The 23,802-nt window shown below is 44.2% G+C and overlaps 1 protein-coding gene across 1 annotated transcript in view; it reads left to right on the top strand.

The window, feature by feature from the left end:
* Window positions 1-23,802, top strand: part of LOC139371185 (membrane-associated guanylate kinase, WW and PDZ domain-containing protein 3-like) — a 169,384-nt gene that overhangs the window by 96,279 nt on the left and 49,303 nt on the right. The window contains exon 3 of the mRNA XM_071111351.1: window positions 17,377-17,493. Within this exon, the coding sequence (XP_070967452.1) occupies window positions 17,377-17,493 (117 nt within the window). The remainder of the gene's footprint in view (window positions 1-17,376; window positions 17,494-23,802) is intronic.

Here is a 23,802-nt window from a genome sequence, read left to right as displayed (position 1 = left end):
TTGCAAGGCACTGTTTGTTTGTCCTGTACAACTGCGGTCCTTCCACGTGCGTGGTGCGGAAATTCATACTTTTAATAAAAACTTTGACCAACACAAACAGAGGAAGAGGCGAAGCAAGAGGTTTCACTCTCGCCAAAATCTGTCAAAAATAACCCAATGGTTTTCTACTGGCTTATTTTGGACCTAAGCTTGTCGCCTGCCTTTCCGACCTTGGGACAACGACTCCTATTTTGTTAGGGCAGAGACATGAGCATCTCGTCCTTATATACAGATCTCGGACTTAAGTAAAAAGTCAGTGGTTGAATTCAATAAAAGTTTTTATAAAAATTTGAATTTGAATTTCAGCACCCCGCAGAAGGGCCACAGTTGTACAGGACAAACATAGGTACACGTAAGCGTTTTCAGAATTTAAATGTTTACACATTTTTACGACTGATGGTGACTCACTGTTGTTAATAGAAAATCGTACGACCAATTATCAATATTCAACTCCACCTCGATATAAGGGAATGGTGTTGAGCGTTCCTCAGCTAGAGTACATTAATACCAGTGATGTCTGAGACACAGAGAGTGTGAATTAGTGATTGTGGGAGAGGGAGCCACTGTTAGGTTACGCTGTGAGGTGATTTTTTTGTCTGTGTGTCAGAAGGCTAATTTTATGTGAGGAACAGCTGAGGATGCTGCCCCCCTGAGATGAGAGTAGGGCTCATTACTGTAGCCTCCTCATGCTATATGGTGAAGAAACACAAGCACACACCCTTCACCTCTGACCCCCACAGAAGTGATCTGGCCCTGTGCACTTCCAGATAGTGGTTGTGAGGAAGGCAAAGAGGCAAAGAAGAAAAACTATGCTGACTTTGACAAATCACTGTCCAATGATGGAGCATTTTAAACTGTGTTTTAGGGGGGAAGGGAGAGATGGATGGACGAAGAACGAGGGCGACATAGGAGACCAATGTTTTGGTGACATTGCCGTTGAGCTCTCCTGATCCCTCATCTCTAATTCTGGATTCCCATGGCGGGTGGCGGTCCTGGGATCCCATCCATTATGCATGGCTGAGCTTTATTGCATTATGTTTTTTGGCTAACACACATAGCAGGCTTGTAGCATGCAGTACACACACCCCAGCCCACTCCACAAAGCCAGTGAATAATTCAGGGGAAGGCAGGCAGGACATTAGGCTAGGGATGGAGGGCTTTAATCAAAGGCTCCAGAACCCGGCGCAGCCAGCCCCAGCCAACCCAGCACACCCCCATTGGCAGTATCACACCTCTGCTTGGCTGCTTTAAATAGGAAGTTGAGTTGTATGCCTTCTAGAGCTGAGCCGCAAGCGACATATATAATTGACTGTAATTAAGGAATGCTTGCACACTGTAAATAGAGTAATCAGTTATCACACTTTCTAATTCTATACGTAGAAAAACTCTACTGCAATCGCATACTGTAGGCAACACTACCCATGTTCATATCTGTAGTCCAGATATACCGAATGACTCATGTGTGAATCAGAGCATGAGCATCAGAGAATTTGTGTATCCTCAGTGCATGTACAGACCAGCTGGCTTGAGTGTTTTACGGACATATTCAATCTCTCCCTATCCCAGTCTGTTGTCCCCACTTGCCATTGTTTGTGTACCCAAGAATGTGAAAGTAATTAAATGACTATTGCCCTGTTGCACTCACTTCTGTCATCATTAAGTGCTTTGAGAAGCTAGTTATGGATCATCACTTCCAGCTTACCTGACATAAGAGGTTGTTGGCACCCTAATTGGGTAGGACGGGCTCATGATAATGGCTGGAGCGGAATACGTGGAATGGTATTAAATACATCAAACAAATAGTTTCCATGTGTTTGATGCCATTCCATTCACTCCGTTCCAGCCATTACTATAAGCTGTCCTCCCCTCAGCAGCCTCCACTGCCCTAGGCCCACTATAATTTGCATACCATCCTAACAGATACACAGATGATGTAATCGCCATTACACTGCACACTGCCCTATCCCATCTGGACAAGAGGAATAACGATGTAGGAATGCTGCTCATTGACTACAGCTCAGCATTCTACACCATAGTACCCTACAAGCTCATTAATAAACTTGAGGCCCTGGGTCTCAACCCCGCCCTGTACAACTGGGTCCTGGACTTCCTGACGGGCCGATCCCAAGTGGTAAAGGTATGCAACAACACCTCTGCTACGCTGATCCTCAACACTGGGGCCCCAAAGGGTGCATGCTCAGCCTCCTCCTGTACTCTCTGTTCACCCATGACTGTGTGGCCACGCACGTCTCCAACTCAATCATCAGATGACACAACAGTGGTAGACCTGATTGCTAGCAACGACGAGAGAGCCTATAAGGTTGAGGTGAGGGCCCTGATGGAGTGGTGCCAAGAAAATAACCTTTCCCTCAACGTCAACAAAACAAAGGAACTGATCGTGGACAGGAGACAGCAGAGGGAGCACACCCTCATCCACATCGACGGGGCCACAGTGGAGAGAGTGATAATCTTCAAGTTCCTCGGCGTGCACATCACTGACAACCTGAAATGGTCCAGCCACACATATAGTGTGGTGATGAACGTGCGACAGCTCCTCTTCAACCTCAGGAGGCTGAAGAAATACAGCTTGTCCCCTAAGACCCTCACAAACTTCTACAGATGCACCATTGAGAGCATCCTGTCGGCCTATATCACCACCTGGTAGAACAACTCCACCGTCTGCAATTGCAGGTCTCTCCAGAGGGTGGTGCGGTCTGCCCAACGCATCACCGGGGGCACACTGCCTGCCCTCCAGGATATCTACAGCACCCGGTGTCACAGGAAGGTCAAGAAGATCATCAAGGACCTCAGCCACCCGAGCCATGACCTGTTCACCCCTCTACCATCTAGAAGGCGGAGCAAGTACAGATACATCAAAGCTGGGACCAAGAGACTGAAAAACTGATTCAATCTCCAGGCCATCAGACTGTTAAATAGTCACCACTAGCCGGCCTCTGCCCAGTACCCTTCCCTGAACTTTAGTCACTGTTACTAGCCGGCTACCACACGGTACTCAACCCTTGTACCTTAGAGACTCCTGCCCTATGTACATAGTCATTGAACAGTGGTCACTTTAATAATGTTTACACTTTTTTTTTACCTACATTATATGTATATACTGTATTCTAGTCAAGGTTCATCCTATATAACTACTTCTATACACACCTTTTCTATTTATATACTGTCCATAATGTCTATACACACCATCATACACATATACAGTGCATTCGGAAAGTATTCAGACCCTTTTACTTTTTCCACATTTTGTTATGTTAAATTAATTGTTTTCCTCATCAATCTACACACAATACCCCATAATGACACAGTGCAAACAGGTTTTACAAAACTGAAATACCTTATTTACATAAGTATTCATACCCTTTGCTATGAGACTCGAAATTGAGCTCAGGTGCATCCTGTTTCCATTGATCATGTTTTTGATGTTTCTACAAATTGATTGAAGTCCACCTGTGGTAAATTCAATTAATTGGGCATGATTTGGAAAGGCACACATCTGTCTATATAAGGTCCCACAGTTGATAGTGCATGCCAGAACAAAAGCCAAGCCATGAGGTCGAAGGAATTGTCCGTAAAGCTCAGAAAGATCGAATTGTGTCGAAGAACAGATCTGTTGAAGGGTACCAAAACATTTCTGCATCATTGAAGGTCCCCAAGAACACAATGGCCTCATCATTCTTAAATGGAACAAGTTTGGAACCACCAAGACTCTTCCTAAAGCTGGCCGCCAGGCCAAACAGCAATCTGGGGAGAAGGAAACCTGGCACCATCCCTACAATGAAGCATGGTGGCGGCAGCATCATGCTGTGGGGATGTTTTTCAGCGGCAGGGACTGGGAGACTAGAGGGGAAAAAACGATTTAATAAATTTTAGAATAAGGCTGTAACGTAACCAAATGTGGATAAAGAGGTCTGAATACTGTCTGAATGCACTGCATATATATTTATATTCTGGACTCATTGCTCGTTCAAATATTTCTATATTTCTTAGTTCCTTTCTTTTTCTTTTGGAGATTTGTGTGTATTGTTAGGTATTACTACACTGTTGGAGCTAGGAACATAAGCACTTCACTACATACGCGATAACATCTGCCAAATATTTGAATCATTTATTCATGCCTGCAAGTCACGGCTTCTAGGAGTAGTGGGTGGAGGAGTCATGCGCAAAGAGCAGAGGTAGTTCAATCGTGATCTTTTAATCCAGAACAACAAGTAACGGTAACGCCAAACACTAAGGCGCATCACTTAAACCAGCCCAAAAGCAGGACCAAACAGTCCTGAGAAAATAGTCCACGAGAATACACTCAGGGCGGCAGGGTAGCCTAGTGGTTAGAGCGTTGGACTAGTAACTGGAAGGTTGCAAGTTCAAACCCCCGAGCTGACAAGGTACAAATCTGTCGTTCTGCCCCTGAACAGGCAGTTAACCCACAGTTCCTAGGCCATCATTGAAAATAAGAATTTGTTCTTAACTGACTTGCCTGGTTAAATAAAGGTAAAATTAAAAATTAAAAAATACCGGCACAAAAGCAGGCGGACATACCTGGTTTAAATAGCCCAAAACCCAAACAGGTGTAACAAATCAGACAAAACTAACTGAAACAGAAAAGGGGATCGGTGGCAGCTAGTAGACCGGCGCCCGAACAGGAAGAGGAACCACCTTCGGCGGGATTTGTGACATCACCAATGTGGATATGTTATCTACACATACAGCTGTAAATTTTGTAAACATTACACATCTCTTCTTGTCTCTTCTCCTATTCCATAGCCCGCTATGTGTTGATTAGGGCCTTACTTCCCTCTTTCATCCCCCATAGGGTCCCTCAGACCACTTCCCCACCCACCACCCATGTCATCTCTACCTCTCTTCCACTGCATTCCCTCTCAACTCCCTTTCTCTGCACCCGTCCCTCTTCACTCTTCACAGCCAGGCTCCCTCGGGTGCCAATCCTGTGTGAAGTGTTGTGGAGCTGCAAGGATTATGTTGTGGAGCTGCATGGTCTGGAGGAAAGTTCACTCATACTTGATTCATAAACAACTGTTCCTAGCAGGCTAATAACAGGTTTTAATTGATTATGTTCATTGGGTGTGATGTATTGTATGTATGCTCCCTTTGCACACCAGGGGAAGACCAAGCTAAGAGTGAGTGGCAGTGTTGTCTATATTGATGTCAAACTGATTTGCAGCTGCAATAGAAAAAAGCTGTCAGTTGATCAAATACTTTTTGTCACATATTGTCTTATATATTGATTGACCATTAGATTGCTGTGGTCTCTGATGTATGCTGCATGTATTTTAGGTTCTGCACACTGACTGACTGCTATGTTCTGTACTTATTAGTATTCATCTATGGATATGATAGGCTGTCCTGTTACAGTCTGATTAGCACTGTGAGGTGGTGCTATGGGATGTGGGGGGTGCTATGGGATGTGGGGGATTTATGGGTGTTATGGCCCATAAAGAGAGGACATGCCCAATGAAGCTTTACAGATAGGATACTTAACTTAACCTTGAGATGATCAAGATAAACACTGTCCCTCCTCATCATCATCCCCCTGCTCTTCCCCCTTCTCTCTCTCTCTTTCTTTCTCTCCCTCCCTCTCTCTCTCTCTTTCTTTTTCTCTCTCCCTCTCTCTCTCTTTCTTTTTCTCTCTCTCTCCCTCTCTCTCTCTCTTTCTTTTTCTCTCTCTCTCCCTCTCTCTCTCTCTTTCTTTTTCTCTCTCCCTCTCTCTCTCTTTCTTTTTCTCTCTCCCTCTCCCTTTCTCTTTCTCTATCTTTCTTTCTCTCATACTCTCTCTCTCTCTCTTATACACTCCCTCATACTCTCTCACCCTCCTTCCTCCTGCTCCTCCTCCTCTTCTCTCTCTCTCTGATCTGAAGCCAGCTCATCTGTGCCATGGCAGAGCATACGGCTGCAGAGGCTGTATTAAATAGTAAAATCCTTTCATTACATTAGTGAAAACCTAAAGTCCTGTTCAGTAGTTTCATAGAAGGAAATCAAAACTTCCCTTTCAATTGAAATAATTACAGCTGGTGGTTCTTCTGAAGGGCCAAGCAGCCAGTAGTGTTTATGCCTGATAATTACTATGGCGGAGCAATTACTCCTCAGCAGCACTCGTAGTGTCATCCCCCCTCATGAGTATTAGGATAATGGCTGCCAACACTCCTTGTTTCATCCCCCTGTCTGTGTATGGTAGTAGAAGGTTGGAGGCCCTTGTAGTGAGGGGAGTGAGGAGAGAGAGGCATGTCCTCTGCATCAGCGCATACAGAAGAGCCTGAGAGAGAAGCGTGCATTTTCATAAATGTCCAACTTTCCATCTCATCCCTCATGTCTCCAGGGATTCATCACGTTACATCATGCACTTGCTCAGCAGACATTCCTACTGAAATGCATTTTCAAGTCAGACTGCTCTAAGAATACCAGAGGAGAGGTCTGTTGCATAATGTGTCTGCAGAAAGAGCTTGTTCCATCTCCCTTCAATGGCCCGCACCTGAATATGTCTCTATCGACTATGCATCCATCATCGATTTCCCCTCAGAGAATTAGCAGGCCCTATGAATTTGGCCACGTGAAAATGGGAGACAGAAATGTAATTCTTCTTAATGTTTACAGCAGATCAGGTTTTCATAGGTTTTGAAAACATATTATTTCTACATGGCAGATCACAGCTGCAGACTGTGTGTATGTTTGTTTGTAATAATTTGTTGGGGACTTATATTTGTCCTATTTCACACATGTACAAGTGTGCATTAATACACATGTGAATTGGAAATGTGTTTTTTTGCATATCTCATCTATCCCTGAGACACCCTCATATAGTGGGGTCACGGCCAGGGTCTGCCAATATCAACGGCGACCCTTGAGACATTAGGGTTAACTGCCTTGCTCAGGGGCACATTGGCAGACTTTTCACCTTATCGGCTCAGGGATTCAAACTAGCAACCTTTCGGTTACTGGCCCAACACTCTAAGCGCAAGGCTTCCCTATAAGCTGTGGGCATCCTTCTGGTGGTCAAAGTGGAGCTTGCGGTGGAACCAACCCTGAAACCTCATTTGCCGAATCCTGGTGTGTGTGTATTTGAGAGTGTATGCATGTGTGTGTGTGTGTACACAGGCGTGTTTGTGCATGTGTGCGTGCGTATCTCTGTGCGCAGTGGCCCATGTGGAAACATTTGTAGTCCTCGGGAGGGAAGTTTCCATCTCTGGTGTCTCTGGGTACATCTCTCTTCCTCTCAGTATTCTCTCCCATTTATCATACAACACATCCACTCTTTACTCACCTCTCTTTACTCACCTCTCTTTACTCACCTCTCTTTACTCACCTCTCTTTACTCACCTCTCTTTACTCACCACTCTTTACTCACCACTCTTTACTCACCACTCTTTACTCACCTCTCTTTACTAACCACTCTTTACTCACCACTCTTTACTCACCACTCTTTACTCACCACCTTTACAAAGGTCATGGCAAAAACCTGGCCTTCCAGTTGAACCTTTGAGCCAGGTTTTCATACGAGTCATACAGAGATGACCCCAGGAGACAGTCAGCACCTTTTCTATCTCTGCGTTTTGTCTATTACAATTGACAGGGTCCAGTAGGGCCAAGAGCTCCACTAAGAAACAGACATATACTGTAGAGACAAGCCTTCAGTGCTTTCCCATCCACTTCCAGGCTTGTAAGTGTCAGCACACTTGGCAGAGCTCCCTCAGCAGTGAGCTGGGTGGCAGGCAGGCCCTCGTCCCCGGCCGTCGGAGCACATGATTGATTTTCCTCAGCTCCTCATTGGAAACATGAAATCCCTTTTCTGTCATGTGTTGAGTATCAGTTGAGTGCCTCTGAGTGTGGCCATGATAACCACCTTACACTTTACAGCGCCACAGGATTAGGGGTCTGCCTAGGGACTCTCTCTGCAGGTCTATGGTACATCTCTGAGCTAGGTGGTGTTGGAGAGAAGTGGCTTAGTGGAGCATTTCTCTCTTAAAGGGCTATCCCCAGCTGTGTACCACGGCCTTCCTCTGCCTGCCAGCAAGCCACACAACCAGCAGAGCAGCCATGTTGCAATCATATCTCTGCAACCACCACATCCTTCTGCACTAATTTGCTGCGCTATGGTTAGTGAATCAAGTACAGCTCCTATACAGTTATATTTAGACTCTTTTTACATGTCCAAGTGCTTTTCTAGGCCTGACTGTGGTTCACAGAGCTCGTTATCCCGCTCCTGCCGAGGTGTCTAAGATGTCTGCAGCAGTAGTGGATGGCCCAGCACCCAGCCAATTAGAGATGTGCATTCTCTGTTTCCAGTCCAAATGTTTTCCTATGGGTTTAGCTAACCAGCTTAGTTCCCCCAATAAGGCCTTATGATGGGAATGGGCAGGTGAGAGCTAGGCTGCTGCAAACGTCCCTGTGCTATTTATCTGCTGTCTTATTAACCTGGCACACAACACCATCCTTTCTCCTTCCTCTCCTACAGTAACAGCAGGAGAGGCCAGGTTTAACACCTAATGAATGTGAAGGTATATATTCAAGTCTTGTAAAGTCCTAAACCATTTACTTGTTTCATTTACCAGTATCGTTTACCATTTACCAGTATCGTTTCAAAACAGATTTTTGATCAATCTTGGATAATAGGATTTGGATAGGCATTAAGATGAGATGAACATTAGGAGTGTCCACAGCCAAAGAGTAGACATTTTAGGAATGGTCTCATCTGACTCTTCATGGTCTCATTCAGATTGAACTTCATCTCAAGTTAGCACTACAGCCAAACAAAGGATCTCTGCACCAAGCAACCCAACATCATGTTGTGAGGAGACTGAGAAGTGGGGCAGTGGGGTCGAGCTCTCACAACAATCCCTCACTCTCCTGAAGACGGCCGCCAGCCCTCGAGACGCTTTTTGCTCACTCAACAATGAAATGCACAGCATTGGGGGACGATAACCTATCACTTCAAGAGGCTCACAAACAATGCCCTTCTCCCGCAACAAGACGCTGACAAACGACAGAGGAGCAGTGGCCTGTGGTCAAACAGAGAGAGTAGCAGCAGACACTTAATTTGCTGCACAGATCCTTTACTCTTGTTTCAGTCTCTTCTAAATGTCGAGAAGCACGCACATAAATTAATTTAGAAATTAGCTCCTTCAGTCGAAACCTTGACATAAATCGCCTTGGAAGGGATGTGTTCTCACAATGTGAGTGAGTGAGTGAGTGAGTCAGTGAGTGAGTGAGTGAGTGGAGAGTTCACGGAGGAAAGGGAGCCTGTGCATGACTCAAGGGCTGCCTGCCACAAAACAGTGACTGGAGCAGATATGATCGTAACAGCAACGGCTACGATGATAATTGGAGTTTCTTCAGTCAGTCAGTCATGCCTCAGACCAGGATCCATCTCCTCTGATTGGCCTTTAGTTCCCCCGTCACAATGGCACACAGTTAATAAGCACGTTGTAGTCAGGCTCATATCTGAGGCCATTGAGGATGATGACTGTGATATAATCCCACATTTCCCTCATCATTCACTAGCGGATGACAGCACTAATGCTGAACCCAGCCAGCCAGCCAGCAGGAGATGGTACTGATTGATTGACTCAACCACATTATTCTCATTATTATCTTTTACTGTTTTAGTAAATATGTGCCAAAGCTAATGAGATGCAGTTGAAGTGATTGCAAATTAAGGCCTTTTAGTGTTTTGATTTAGACACTCAGTATAATAGCAACAAATAAACAGCCCTGTAAATGCTTTCTGATTCAATCATATTCTCTTCCTGCGGCTGCCTGCTAGATTGATTACTTCCTGATGTGAGTGTTACGTTATGTTCTCTCTGTTGTGGTATGTGTTGTGGTTGGAAAGGAGTATGCTTGGAGGGGAAGCGACTCTGCCACTCTGTCTGACGATGTGTCACCTGAAGTCAGGGAAAGTGGCAGGGTTTGTGCATCACTGTGCTTCTCTCTCCCATGTTCCTCACCGTGTTCTCTATGCCGGTTTGCTTTCCCTCATTTCTTTTCTCTTTTTTTTCCTTTTCAATTATGGAGTACATCTGGCCGTGTTCTTGCTTCACAGAAACATGACTTCACTTTTACGGAGACATGAGTTGACAACAGGCCTGGGATTAGGACGAAGGCATTTTCTGAACCATATTGAACAACACAGTCTACTTGAGTCACACTTGTTTTTGGATAGAACTATGAAATTCACATCTGTCTCTCTCCAGCAGAGTGGTGCGGTAATATGAGTATGTGCGTGCGTACGTGCATGTTTGTCTGGGTGTGTGTGTGAGAGAGAAATGGGCCAGTATGTTACACTGTAGTGGATTGGGTGGATAAATGTGCTCCGTTCACATGTGTGTAGTCATACTGATTCCTCTGTTGATCTGAGCTAGATGCTAAATGAGGCTCCTCACTGAGATGGGGTAGGTGTGTGTGTTTTACTCTCCAGCTGTATCAGACTCCACGGACCCACAAATTATATAACAAGAAGGGACCGCCTACAGCAGGGAGACAGAGAGATGGACAATGAAGAGATGCAGAATGACTGAGAGGAAGAAGGAGAGCAAACTAGAACAGAAGTTAGAGGGTGAAAATGTGATAAAGAGTGAGAGAGAGCGACACCATGAGTCAGTGTCCTGAGGGTTACCCTCTCCTCCCTCTCGCCCCCTTACGGATGCTGGGATCCTCATTACAGGCACTGTTCTGCTGACTGCTGCTAATCATGAACCTGAGAGGAGGAAGGTCATCCCTCCTCTCTGTTGCTCTTTGGCTCTGCAGGGGGAGGTATGGAGGTAGCTTATGGTTGGTTAACTTTAATATGGGTGCAGCTGTGACCATGTGAGCCTGCTTCAGCAAGCTCTGCAAATACTGCTATAGGTTGAGGCTCTATTCTAGGGCCTTGTACTCAATTAGATAGCTGCAGCTGCTGAAGCCTACACAAAGTGCTGGTTATATAAGTGTAGAGAATTAATTTACAGGGCTGAAGTGAGACGATAGCCTTTCCTACTCCTACACAGGCTCAATCCAGACACCGTTTACTGTCTGAGTTGCAGCTTGACCCGCATTGCACCTACAGAGAGAGAGAGAGAGGAATATGAAGCCATGATGAACAGGACACCAACAGCCTGCCATTAATCACATGATGTAGTGTTGTGATTGGGCCTCACCGTGTTGTGGCATAGAGCTAGAGCATACACCCATAGAGCATACACCCATAGAGCATACACCCATAGAGCATACACCCACTGCTATGCTAGTAAACGCCTTGGGGCCAGCAAACAACTCAGCCATATGAAGGAAGGGAATGGATTTGCATGTCCTCTGTATTACACAAATTTGGGACTTATCTAGGAAAATACTTTCGGCCAAATAGAGAAGATGCCTTGGTATGTTGCGGTTCTGGTACTAAACCTGTTGGTTTAGGGGAATCTTCATTTTGTGGCATTCAGATAACAGAATAAATGACCTCCCTGAAGAATTCCACATGCACATACGAGAGATGTGGAACAGAACAACAAGTCACCATAAGCTGCATAGCTGTGTCTTTTGGAAACAGACCAATTAGGTGATGTGATATCTGTCTCTCCTTTACCCAGTGCCAGCTCTACATTCCTCAGCCCTGCTCTTCTCTGCATGATGCTGCCGTGTGTGTGTGTGTGTTCTGTGTGGGTGTCTGTGTGTGTGCTTGCGAGCATGTTCTTCCCTCAGTAGCAAGGTGTTAGTGTAAGTGTGGAGGCTCTGAGTCAAGCACCTCACCAGGGGCGCCTGACTTCGCTCCGTCTGCTCCGCCTCTCTGCTGGTATCTGCCCTGAAATGCTACAGGCTCTACAGAGGATTACTTGTTTGCTGATGCTAAAGAAAACTCCAAAGAGATATTGAATAATTCCTGTGGGTGACCTTCCACTTGTGAGTGACTCATTCATCTCTAACAAATTTGAGGATGAAAAGGTAGTGTAATAAATAGGTACAAAAATAGAGACTGACTGAAAAGCTGTTAATCAAAGGAATCTATCTTTATGAATCATGCCCTGATTGAAATAGCTGGAAAGGATTCTGGTTCCCCTTGTTGCTTCCAATAGCGTGTACGGTAATGGAAAGAGTCACTGTAGATAAATGGAGGAAATGGATAGGTACTGTGGCAGTACAGAGAGGCACGGGGGGGGGGGGGGGGGGGTGTAAAGAACAGTACAGAGAGAGACAGGTACAGAGAGCGGGGGGGGGGTGTAAAGAAGAGTACAGAGAGAGACAGGTACAGAGAGCGGGGGGGGTGTAAAGAAGAGTACAGAGAGAGAGAGCTGGTAGAGCAAAGAATGTGAGGTGAAGTTCTCTCTCTCTGGCTGACTGCAGTCACTAGAAATACATACAGCATACAGGGCTGACTGGGTACAGTGGAGGCCATTGAGTCTCCACCTGAAGAGAGGAAAGCTGATACAATGTTATCTGTAAAGAGGAGGAATGAGACTCATCTCTGAAGTGACAACCTCAACAACACCTTCTGACTGGACCGAGCAGGCCACAAAGACGGCACTGTACAGCCACGGGGTTGGTGACATGGTTGTGTGTGTGTGCATGTGTGTGTGTGCATGTGTGTGTGTACATGTGAGTGCATGTGTGCTTGCGTGCCAGCACCAGGAGCCTTTCATTAAAATAGCATTGTAACACATTCAGAATATAAACATATAAACAGGTCAACATTCACAAGGACACAGGGCCAGATGGATTACCAGGATGTGTACTCCGAGCATGCGCCGACCAACTGGCAAGTGTCTTCACTGACATTTTCAACCTCTACCTGACCTACCTGAAGTCTATAATACCAAAATGTTTCAAGCAGACCAGCATGCAAATTGGAGTGGGTCTAAGGTTTCTGGGATAATGGGGTTGATGTGAGCCATGACCAGCCTTTCAAAGCACTTAATGGCTACAGACGTGAGTGCTACGGGTCTGTAGTCATTATGTCCTTGTTCACTCTTGACTATTTGGCCAGGCACAACTCAAACACCATCATCAAGTTTGTCGATGACACAACACTGGTAGGCCTGATCACCGACAACGATGAGACAGCCTATAGGGAGGAGGTCAGAGACCTGGCCGTGTAGTGCCAGGACAACAACCTCTCCCTCAACGTGGAGATGATTGTGGACAACAGGAAAAGGAGGACCAACCCCGCCCCCATTCTCATGGACGGGGCTGTAGTGGATCAGGTTGAGAGCTTCAAGTTCCTTGGTGTCCACATCACCAACAAACTATAATGGCCCAAACACACCAATACAGTCGTGAATAGGGCACGACAATGCCTATTCCCCCTCAGGAGACTGAAAAGATTTGGCATGGGTCCTCAGATCCTCAAAAGGTTCTACAGCTGCACCATCGAGAGTATCCAGACTGGTTGCATCACTGCCTGGTATGGCAACTACTCGGCCTCCAACCGCAAGGCACTACAGAGGATAGTGCTGGGGCCAAGCTTCCTGCCATCCAGGACTTCTATACCAGGCAGGCCCTGGTATAGAAGGCCCTAAAAATTGCCAAAGACTCCAACCACCCTAGTTAGAGACTGTTCTCCCTGCTACCGCACTGCAGCCGTAGTGCCAAGAGGCTTCTGAACTGCTTCTACCCCTAAGCCATACATCTTCTGAACAGCTAATCAAATGGCTACCCGGGCTATTTGCATTGACTCCCGCCCCATTTTTACACTGCTGCTGCTCTCTGTTTATTAGCAATGCATAGACACTTTAACAATATTACATGTAAATATTACCTCAATTACCTCAACTAACCTGTGCCCCCACACATTGACTCTATACCGGTACCCCTTGTATATAGCCTCGTTACTGATATTTTATTGTTGCTCTTTAATTATTTGTTATTTCAATTTTTTGTATTATTATTATTTTTATTTTTTTACTTCGGTTTATTTAGTAAATACTTTCATAACACTTGTTTGTCTTAACTGCATTGTTGTTTAAGGGCTTGTACAGTGCCTTGCAAATATATTTTGGTATTTTGTTGCATTACAACCTATAATTTAAATGGATTTCTATTTGGATTTCATGTAATGGACATACACAAAATAGTCTAAATTGGTGATGTGAAATGAAAAAAATTACTTATTTCAAAAAATTGTAAAAATAAATAAATGGAAAAGTGGTGTGTGCATATGTATTCACCCCCTTTGCTATGAAGCCCCTAAATAATATCTGGTGCAACCAATCACCTTCAGAAGTCACATAATTAGTTAAATAAAGTCCACCTGTTTGCAATCTAAGTGTCACATGATCTCTCACATGATCTCAGTATATATACAGTACACCTGTTCTGAAAGGCCCCAGAGTCTGCAACACCACTAAGCAAGGGGCACCACCAAACAAGCGGCACCATGAAGACCAAGCAGAAGTTGTGTAGAAGTACAGATCAGGGTTGGATTATTTAAAAAAATATCAGAACCTTTGAACATCCCACAGAGCACCATTAAATCCATTATTAAAAAATGGAAAGAATATGGCACCACAACGAACCTGCTAAGAGAGGGCCGCCCACCAAAACACACAGACCATTCAAGGAAGGCATTAATCAGAGAGGCAACAAAGAGACCAAAGATAACCCAGAAGGAGCTGAAAACCTCCACAACGGAGATTGGAATATCTGTCCATAGGACCACTTTAAGCTGTAGACTCCACAGAGCTGGGTTTTACGAAGAGTGGCCAGAAAAAAAGCCATTGCTTAAAGAAAAAAATAAGCAAAAACATTGGTGTTTCGCCAAAAGGCATATTTGAGACTCTCCAAAAATATGGAACAAGGTACTGGTCAGATGAGACTAAATTGAGCTTTTTGGCCATCAAGGAAAATGCTATGTCTGGCGTAAACCCAACACCTCTCATCACCCCGAGAACACCCATGGCAGCATCATGCTGTGGGGATGTTTTTCATCGGCAAGGACTGGGAAACTGGTCAGTGAAGGCATGATGGCGCTAAATACAGGGAAATTCTTGAGGGAAACCTGTTTCAGTCTTCCAGAGATTTGAGACTGGGACAGAGGTTCACCTTCCAGCAGGACAATGCAGCAGGACCCTAAGCATACTGCTAAAGCAACAATTGAGTGGTTTAAGGGGAAACATTTAAATGTCTTGGAATGGCCTAGTCAAAGCCCAGACCTCAATCCAATTGAGAATCTGCGGAATGACTTAAAGATTGCTGTACACCAGAGGAACCCATCCAACTTGAAGGAGCTGGAGAAGTTTTGCCTTGAAGAATGGGCAAAAATCCCAGTGGTGAGATGTGCCAAGCTTATGGAGACATAATTGCTGCAAAAGGTGTCTCTATAAAGTATTGACTTTGGAGGGGTTTGTTTCTTGTTTGTTTCACAATAAAACATATTTTGCATCTCAAATTATGAGGTTGTAAGGCAACAAAATAGGAAAAATGCCAAGGGGCGTTGTCGTGTCTTTAGTATCATTAAAGGTGAAGACTGTTATTTTATCAAATCAATTCTCTGTATTTATTATTACATGATTAAACTAATCATGTAAATGTAATTAACTAGGAAGTCGGGGCACCACGGAAAATGTTCATATTACAAAGTTAGAATTTTCTGAATATAACTCTTCAGATACTTTAATATCTGATCAATTAGTCATCTATTAATTAATTATTATTATTACCTTCGTCAGTCTCATCTGAATGTCGTAAATTATTGGTTATCTGCACGAACCCAGGCTTTACTATAAATCATCCATACACCAATTGGCTCAGTTATTTATTTACTAGCTAATTAAACAATTACAGAATATACAATACATAATAACATTATACCATCCATAGTGGACTAAACAAAAACAGTTAGGTTATAACACTATAGATTCAGAGTGAAGAGAAGGGGATTTTGGAAGGAAGACTAAGGAACATTGGTCTTTATCGGACCTGGGAAGCTATTCTCACATAAATACATATGCCACTAATGATCGCTCATTCGGAAAAGCAATGCATTGTATTTACGTGAAGCTGGTGATGTGATGCTCTGGTTTGCCCTGTTGATGTTGCCCTGTCCTTTGTGGAATCTTCCCGGTTGTTGTGTGAGAAGTTCACATGGTCTGAGAGGTTCATCTCACTCTGGAGATTGGTCCACGTCGGTCAGTGTTCTCGTACTAGATTTGATACCTTTCCAGCTGCAGTCTGTAAGGCTATCATCTAGGACTCACTTCTTCTTGAGTGATCATACCATTTCACGTGGAGAGCAAGCTCCCATGTTTCCTGGCCTGTATGGTTGACATTAGAATTAGCCCTTTTAAAAGTGAGGACAAATCCTCACGGAATTCGGAACTTGTTTGACTATTTGTTATGCAGAGTGGATATTCAACTTTTTGCCACCACAGCTCACGCTGGGGTTTGCTTAGTTCAACGTGAATTGGGTCACGGGGGCTCTTATATAAATGTAGAAAATGGGTTGGTTCACATCTCTGCTAGCCAAATCACTGAAAGGGCTAGCGTCATGACAGGGTGAATACTTTTGCAAGCCACTGTGAGTAAGCATTTCACTGTAAGATCTACTTGTTGTATTCGGCGCATGTTAAAATACATGTTTTATTTTTGTTCAGTATATTACACCCTACGCTGCATCCCCATTGTATCACCAGCTATATCTACTGTAGGGGGCTGTTCCTTTCTGAAAGGATGTATTAGTATTCATAGCCATGCATACAGAGTTGTGTTAAGCAGAGTTTTGTCCGCTCGGCAGAGAGTAGAGAGGAGAGAGAGGGAACATGATGATTACTGAAGCTCAGCGCCAGTCGAGCCATTTCAAAGCCACTTTCCCCCCCACTGTCAGCCAGGGGACTAGGCTCACATCCAAGACACTGAAAATCTGGTCTTCCTTCTCTCTCCACTCTTTCTTTTCTTTCTCCTCTTCATCTTTTCCGACTCTCAGCAAACTTTCACCTGCTTTCACAGGATGACTCTCAAGTTCCTGTCTCCTCTCAAACTTTGTGAACTTCCTATGTTTTTACAAAGTCATTGGGGGGTTGGTTAGGAGATGCTCCTGAGAGTTTTACGTTAAAACCTCTCACTCAAATTTTTGCATTGAGACTTCACAGTTCCTTTGGAATATAAGCTTTTGGCCTATGCTTGGTTGTCATTGTTGCGGTGAGTGTCTATCATTGTATGCATATTATATAAAACCTTTTTGTTGTCAGTTTTATTGTGTAGATGAGGTGTCTTCACAGGAGTGACGGATGGAAAGGGAAGGCATATTGTTTGACCTATAACCTCTTGTTTGACCTCTAACCTCTTGACACTAACTCTAGTACACTGGCCCTGTAATAACACTGTGTGTCTCTGTCTGCTCAGGGAAGGTTCTGAACACAGACCTGCGCCACTACCTAAGCCTGCAGTTCCAGAAGGGCTCGTTGGATCACAAGCTGCAGCAGGTCATCCGAGACAACCTCTACCTGCGCACCATCCCCTGTAAGTCTCCTCAACCTCTGCTCCTAGGCCGCATGTGAAATGGTACCCTATCTCCTAGTGCACTACTTTTGACCAGAGCCCTATGCAGACCATGGTCAAATGTAATGCACTAGAGGGGATAGGGTGACATTTAAGAGGCACCCCTCACAACACCCCGCACACGGACCCCTCACACCACCCCTAACACCACCCCTCACACCAACCCTCACACCACCCCCTAACACCACCCCTAACACCACCCCTCACACCAACCCTCACACCACCCCCTAACACCACCCCTAACACCAACCCTCACACGGACGCCTAACACCACCCCTAACACCACCTCTCACACTAACGACTAACATCACCCCTAACACCACCCCTCACACAGATGCCTAACACCACCCCTCACACCAACCCTCACACCACCCCTCACACGGACCCCTAACACCACCCCTAACACGGACCCCTCACACCACCCCTAACACCAACCCTCACACCACCCCTAACACCACCCCTCACACGGACCCCTCACACCACCCCTCACACGGACCCCTCACACCACCCGTCACACCATCCCTCATACGCACCCCTTACACCACCCTTCACACCACCCCTTACAACACCCTCCCTCACACCACCCCTCACACCACACCTCACACCACCCCTCACACAACACACTTCACCGAGCCAGGTCTCGCACACACACCTAAAGCTCACAATGACAGCAAAAACTAAGAAATCCTCATAAACCCAGATGTTGCTCCAAATTGCGACTGTGATTGTGGTCTTTTATACAAAAGCTTTTACTCTGAGTGGTGCAAGATGTGTGTTATTGAAACATTCAATCTGCAAATTACGTTCAATCCTAATTACTTTCAATCTGAATTACCTTCAATCTGAATTACTTTTAATCTGAATTACCTTCAATCTGAATTACCTTCAATCTGAATTACTTTCAATGAGAATTACTCTCAATTTGCAATAACTTTAGTCTGAATGACCGTTAGAGCCTTCAGTTAAGAATAGATATAGACGTGCTATCCTCTCCTCAATGGTCATAATAGATGTGTGCTAAGAGTAGGAAAGGAATGCGGTTCTGATAGAAGACAGGATGAACATTCATGGAGAACAGAGACCTTATCTCCAAATGATGTAGTAATTATGTCATTATTAACACACATTATGTGACAACATTTAGAGCATAATATTTACCATTTCATTTTCCCAAAGAAGGACCATCTCTAATAAGAACAGCAACATGTTTGAGCATACTTCAGGTTTTTATTCACACACAGTCCCACTGTTCCTCCGGCTATGACAGACTGTTCTGCATGGCACTGTCACAAACACAGCGATAGGCTCCCTGCTCTCCCCCACAGGGCTGGAAGATACTCTGTCTTGTAGAGTGGGGAATTGTAGGCAGAAGTGGGACATTTTACCTCTCATGTATATTTACATTTTTGGAAAGGAGGAATATTTTTCCCACTATCAATCAATCCCTTCTCTCAACCACTTTCGATCATATGTGAGTTGAAGATTTCTGCCTTCTCTTGGACAGTCAATGTAAGTACAGTGGCTTGCAAAAGTATTCACCCCCCTTGGCATTTTTCTTATTTTGTTGCCTAACAACCTGGAATTAAAATAGATTTTTGTGGGGTTTGTATCATTTGATTTACACAACATGCCTACCACTTTGAAGATGCAAAATATGTTTTATTGTGAAACAAACAAGAAATAATAATTTTTTTTTTAACAGAAAACATGAGCGTGCATAACTATTCACCCCCCTCCAAAGTCAATACTTTTTAGAGCCACCTTTTGCAGCAATTACAGCTGAACACCTCTTGGGGTATGTCTCTATAAGCTTGGCACATCTAGCCACTGGGATTTTTGCCCATTCTTCAAGGCAAAACTGCTCCAGCTCCTTCAAGTTGGAAGGGTTCCTCTGGTGTACAGCAATCTTTAAGTCATACCACAGATTTTCAATTGGATTGAGGTCTCAGCTTTGACTAGGCCATTTCAAGACATTTAAATGTTTCCCCTTAAACCACTCAAGTGTTGCTTTAGCAGTATGCTTAGGGTCATTGTCCTGCTGGAAGGTGAACCTCCGTCCCAGTCTCAAATCTCTGGAAGATTGAAACAGGTTTCCCTCAAGAATTTCCCTGTATTTAGCAACATTCATCATTCCTTCAATTCTGACCAGTTTCCCAGTCCTTACCGATGAAAAACATCCCCACAGCACGATGCTGCCACCACCATCCTTCACTGTGGCGATGATGTTCATGGGGTGATGAGAGGTGTTGGATTTACGCCAGACATAGCGGTTTCTTTGATGGCCAAAAAGCTACATTTTTGTCTCATCTGACCAGAGTACCTTCTTCCACATGCTTGGAGAGTCTCACATGCCATTATTTTTTTCTTTATGCAATGCTTTTTTCTGGCCATTCTTCTGTAAAGCCCAGCTCTGTGGAGTGTACGGCTTCCGTAAAGCCCAGCTCTGTGGAGTGTACGGCTTCTGTAAAGACCAGCTCTGTGGAGTGTACGGCTTCCGTAAAGCCCAGCTCTGTGGAGTGTACGGCTTCTGTAAAGACCAGCTCTGTGGAGTGTACGGCTTACGTAAAGCCCAGCTCTGTGGAGTGTACGGCTTAAAGTGGTCCTATGGACAGATACTCCAATCTCCGCTGTGGAGGTTTTCAGCTCCTTCAGGGTTATCTTTGGTCTCTTTGTTGCCTCTCTGATTAATGCCCTCCTTGCCTGGTCCGTGATATTTGGTGGGCGGCCCTCTCTTGGCAGGTTTGTTGTGGTGCCATATTCTTAATAATGAATTTAATGGTGCTCTGTGGGATGTTAAAAGTTTCTGGTCCTTTTTTTAACCCAACCCTGATCTGTACTTCTCCACAACTTTTTTAAAATTTTAAATAAGTCATTTTTTCATTTCACTTCACCAATTTGGACTATTTTGTGGATGTCCATTACATGTTATCCAAATAAAAATCCATTTAAATTACAGGTTGTAATGCAACAAAATAGGAAAAAACGCCAAGGGGAATTAATACTTTTGCAAGGCACTGTACACCTGTTTGTGCCTGACAGTTTCTCCAGTCTGTGCTCCTAGTTTGAATACTTACTTCGTCTTTCTTACTTTACCTGGCAGTGAAAACTGTTCTTTCTCACTTTAAAGGTTGAGTTAGTAAGTGCATCATTCTATCAGTGCTGAATGTTTTATGTTGTGCTGTAATAGAATTCACTGTGTCTCTCTGTTGGTGTGCTTTCTCCAGAGGCTAACCTGCCAGATCTCTCAGGGGATGGACATACAGTAGCTCCTTAGAACTCATCTCATGGCTATATGGGATTTTACAGACTTATTAGCGGATGGCGACAATCGTTAATTGCAGAATTAAATGTCTATTTCAGGGATCTACTCGTCTTCCTCCACACGTTTACAGTATCTTTTTTTAGATTTCTCCCAGTCCTACAGTTAAGGTTCTAGATCGCAGAGCTGCAATCCACCATCCATCAGCTACTCTGGCCTCACCGCATGACTGTGAATCCATCTGTGAAATACTGTCTTAATGAGTGAGTGACTGGAGTGACTGAAACAGAAAGACTGAATGACTCTTCATCACTCTCTCTATCTTTTAGCCCATTTCCGTCTCTCTGTTTCTGACATTCTTGCCTTCCATATCTCTTTCTTTCACTCCCTCTCTACCCCTCTCTCTTTCTCTCTTTTACTCTGAATCTGTTTTAATTCAATATGCTGAGATTAATAGAAGTCCGAGATCAACAAGCCTCACTCAAACATGCATTTTATTCATGTCTATACTTCCAGCATCGAGAATACACTGCTACCACACAAACCATCATACCTTTTGTGTTGGTTTATGGGATGGTAGTAAATGTGGTGTGCTCCCATGTCACTGTGCCAATGACCTAGTTCCACAGCTCTAAGTGCTGTTGGTCAGAAACATCTATCTATCTGTCCTTTGCATCTGTGTAGTATACAGTCCTGGAAGGCTTCTCTGTCCTTGTGCTTTTGAGAGCTAGCTTTCTATCACTTTGGGATGATAATAAAGATGATGCTCTGTTATAAAACCCAAACATTACCCACTCCCCTTGGCGTGACCATGTCACAGCAGTATTATGGGCTCTGTGAGGGCAATGAAAGATGGGACAATCAGGAGGGGAGCGAGAGAGAGTGGGAGAAAGAAAGAGAGAAAGAGTGCTCACAGGACCTTACCGCATGCCATGGTAATCCCTGAGTCTCCTTCATTGGACCTCAGACTGCCTCAGACTGCCTCCACATCCTCCAATATAACAAAGGCGCAGCAGGAAGCTCTTAAGAGCTCATAAGGGGACAAAGATGGGAGGCAGTCTCCGAGAGGGAAAAGGGCCCTTGGTCGCACTCAGTCCCAGTACGACTTCCCTTCCCTGAGGAGACACAGCCTCCTGAGTCCCCCTCTCAACTGCACTCTCTTTTTCTGCTGGCTTATGTAGAGGGTGAGAGGGGGGTGCAGTACTGCACCCCGCCAGTGTGTGGCATCAGTTAGCCTGCAACTGGCTCTGCTGAATGTGCTCTTGGTGACATAATAGCATTGAGTTTAGTTTTTGGCATGAATATAGTTCAGTGCCACGCAAAATTATGTTTTATTCTGAGATCTTTATAAGAGACATGCCATGGCCTTGAATTACATGATTTTCCTGAATTTGTGTTTTCACGTAATACCCTACTGGATACAGACGCCAATTCAACATCTATTCCACGTTGGTTCAATGCAATTTAATTGAAATGACGTGGAAACAACATTCAGTCAACCAGTGTGTGCCCAGTGGGACAGTTCTTGAATAAGCTGTTTTAAATTCCTGCACACTTATAAAAAATGTATCTTTAACCCATTTTCTCTTCTTCAAAGTAAATGCTATGGCCACAAAAGCACTGAGGCTCCTCATTTTTGCAATACTTTTTCCCCTCTGTATTTGACACACGAATCCCAGTGGCATTTTCAAGTGCCAAGATGAAATAATGCAAAAAAATGCCATGTTATATTTCTGGTCCTATTTTTCTGAGTGAAACCGCCTCTGATGTCCCTGCTGAGGCGTGACTCTTTATCTGTGTCTGTGGCATCGATGCTAGCCAGGTCTTAAAAAAGTAGGACTGCAGTATATGAAAGGGAGAGATTATGAACGACTTGATGGAGTGCCAATTTGGGTCCAAGGTAGACACATGTTCATTCATTCTCATTATCTCTCTCACACACACATACTGTACAAACACACACACACAGAAGCACACACACACACATTGCCAAGAGTTACACTGCTGAGGGAGAAGTGCTTGCTTCAGATGAGCGTGACCATGTGAATCAAGATTATTATAATAAATGAAAACGAAAACTAATCATGAAAAAACGATTTTATAAACTGATATAAAATAATTAACAAAACAGTTTTAGAAAACTAAAACTATACAGAAACTATTTTATTTGACTGCAAAACGAACTAAAATAATAATCATCATGAATTATGGTCCCCCTAAACTTTAGGAAAAAATCTAATGGGGTTTTCAAGCTTTTTTTTCTTCTAATGGGGTTTTCAAGTTTTTGAATCTGGCTGGCAAACGATGCCAGGTGTTGGCGATATTTCAAATAGGTTGAGCTTGTGAATCACTATCTCTAGCTATCACTAGCTATCACTTGCTAACAGAGTAGAAATCTGATACTGTAGGTATAATATAACAGCATTGTTGCCTGTGGATATGTGTGTGTGTGTGTGTGTGTGTGTGTGTGTGTCAGTGGAGGCTGGTGGGAGGAGCTATAGGAGGTCCTGCTCATTGTAATGGCTGGAATGGAATAAATGGATCAGAGTCAAACATGGTTTCTATATGTTTGATACCATTCCATTTATTCCACTCTGGCCATTACAATAGCTCCTCTGCTGTGTGTATGTGTGTGTGTGTTTGGGTGGTTGGGGTGTGTGTGTGTGTGTGTGTGTGTGTTTGTTTGTTTATGGGTGGTTGTGGTGTGTGTGTGTTTCTGTGTGTTTGTTTGTGGAAGGTTGTGGTGTGTGTGCTTGTGTGTAAGGGTTGGATGTGTGGAGAGTGCAAATAGTCTCTTAGGTGCAAATAGTCACTAAGGTGCAGGTCTGTGCAGGGAGACAGATAGGGTTAGCTGTTCAACAGTGATGTCCTGGTTGTAGAAGCTGTCTTTGTTGTACCATTTAAAAGTAGACATTTCAATATAATTCACATTTTAGTAAATATATTAGCCAAATTATGACACCCAGTTTGTATGCTGTGTCTCCACAGATGGTGGGCACAACACAAACACC

Source organism: Oncorhynchus clarkii, chromosome 17 (assembly GCF_045791955.1).
Source record: "Oncorhynchus clarkii lewisi isolate Uvic-CL-2024 chromosome 17, UVic_Ocla_1.0, whole genome shotgun sequence".
Classification (NCBI taxonomy): domain Eukaryota; kingdom Metazoa; phylum Chordata; class Actinopteri; order Salmoniformes; family Salmonidae; genus Oncorhynchus; species Oncorhynchus clarkii.
This window is presented reverse-complemented; position numbering and strand designations above follow the sequence as displayed.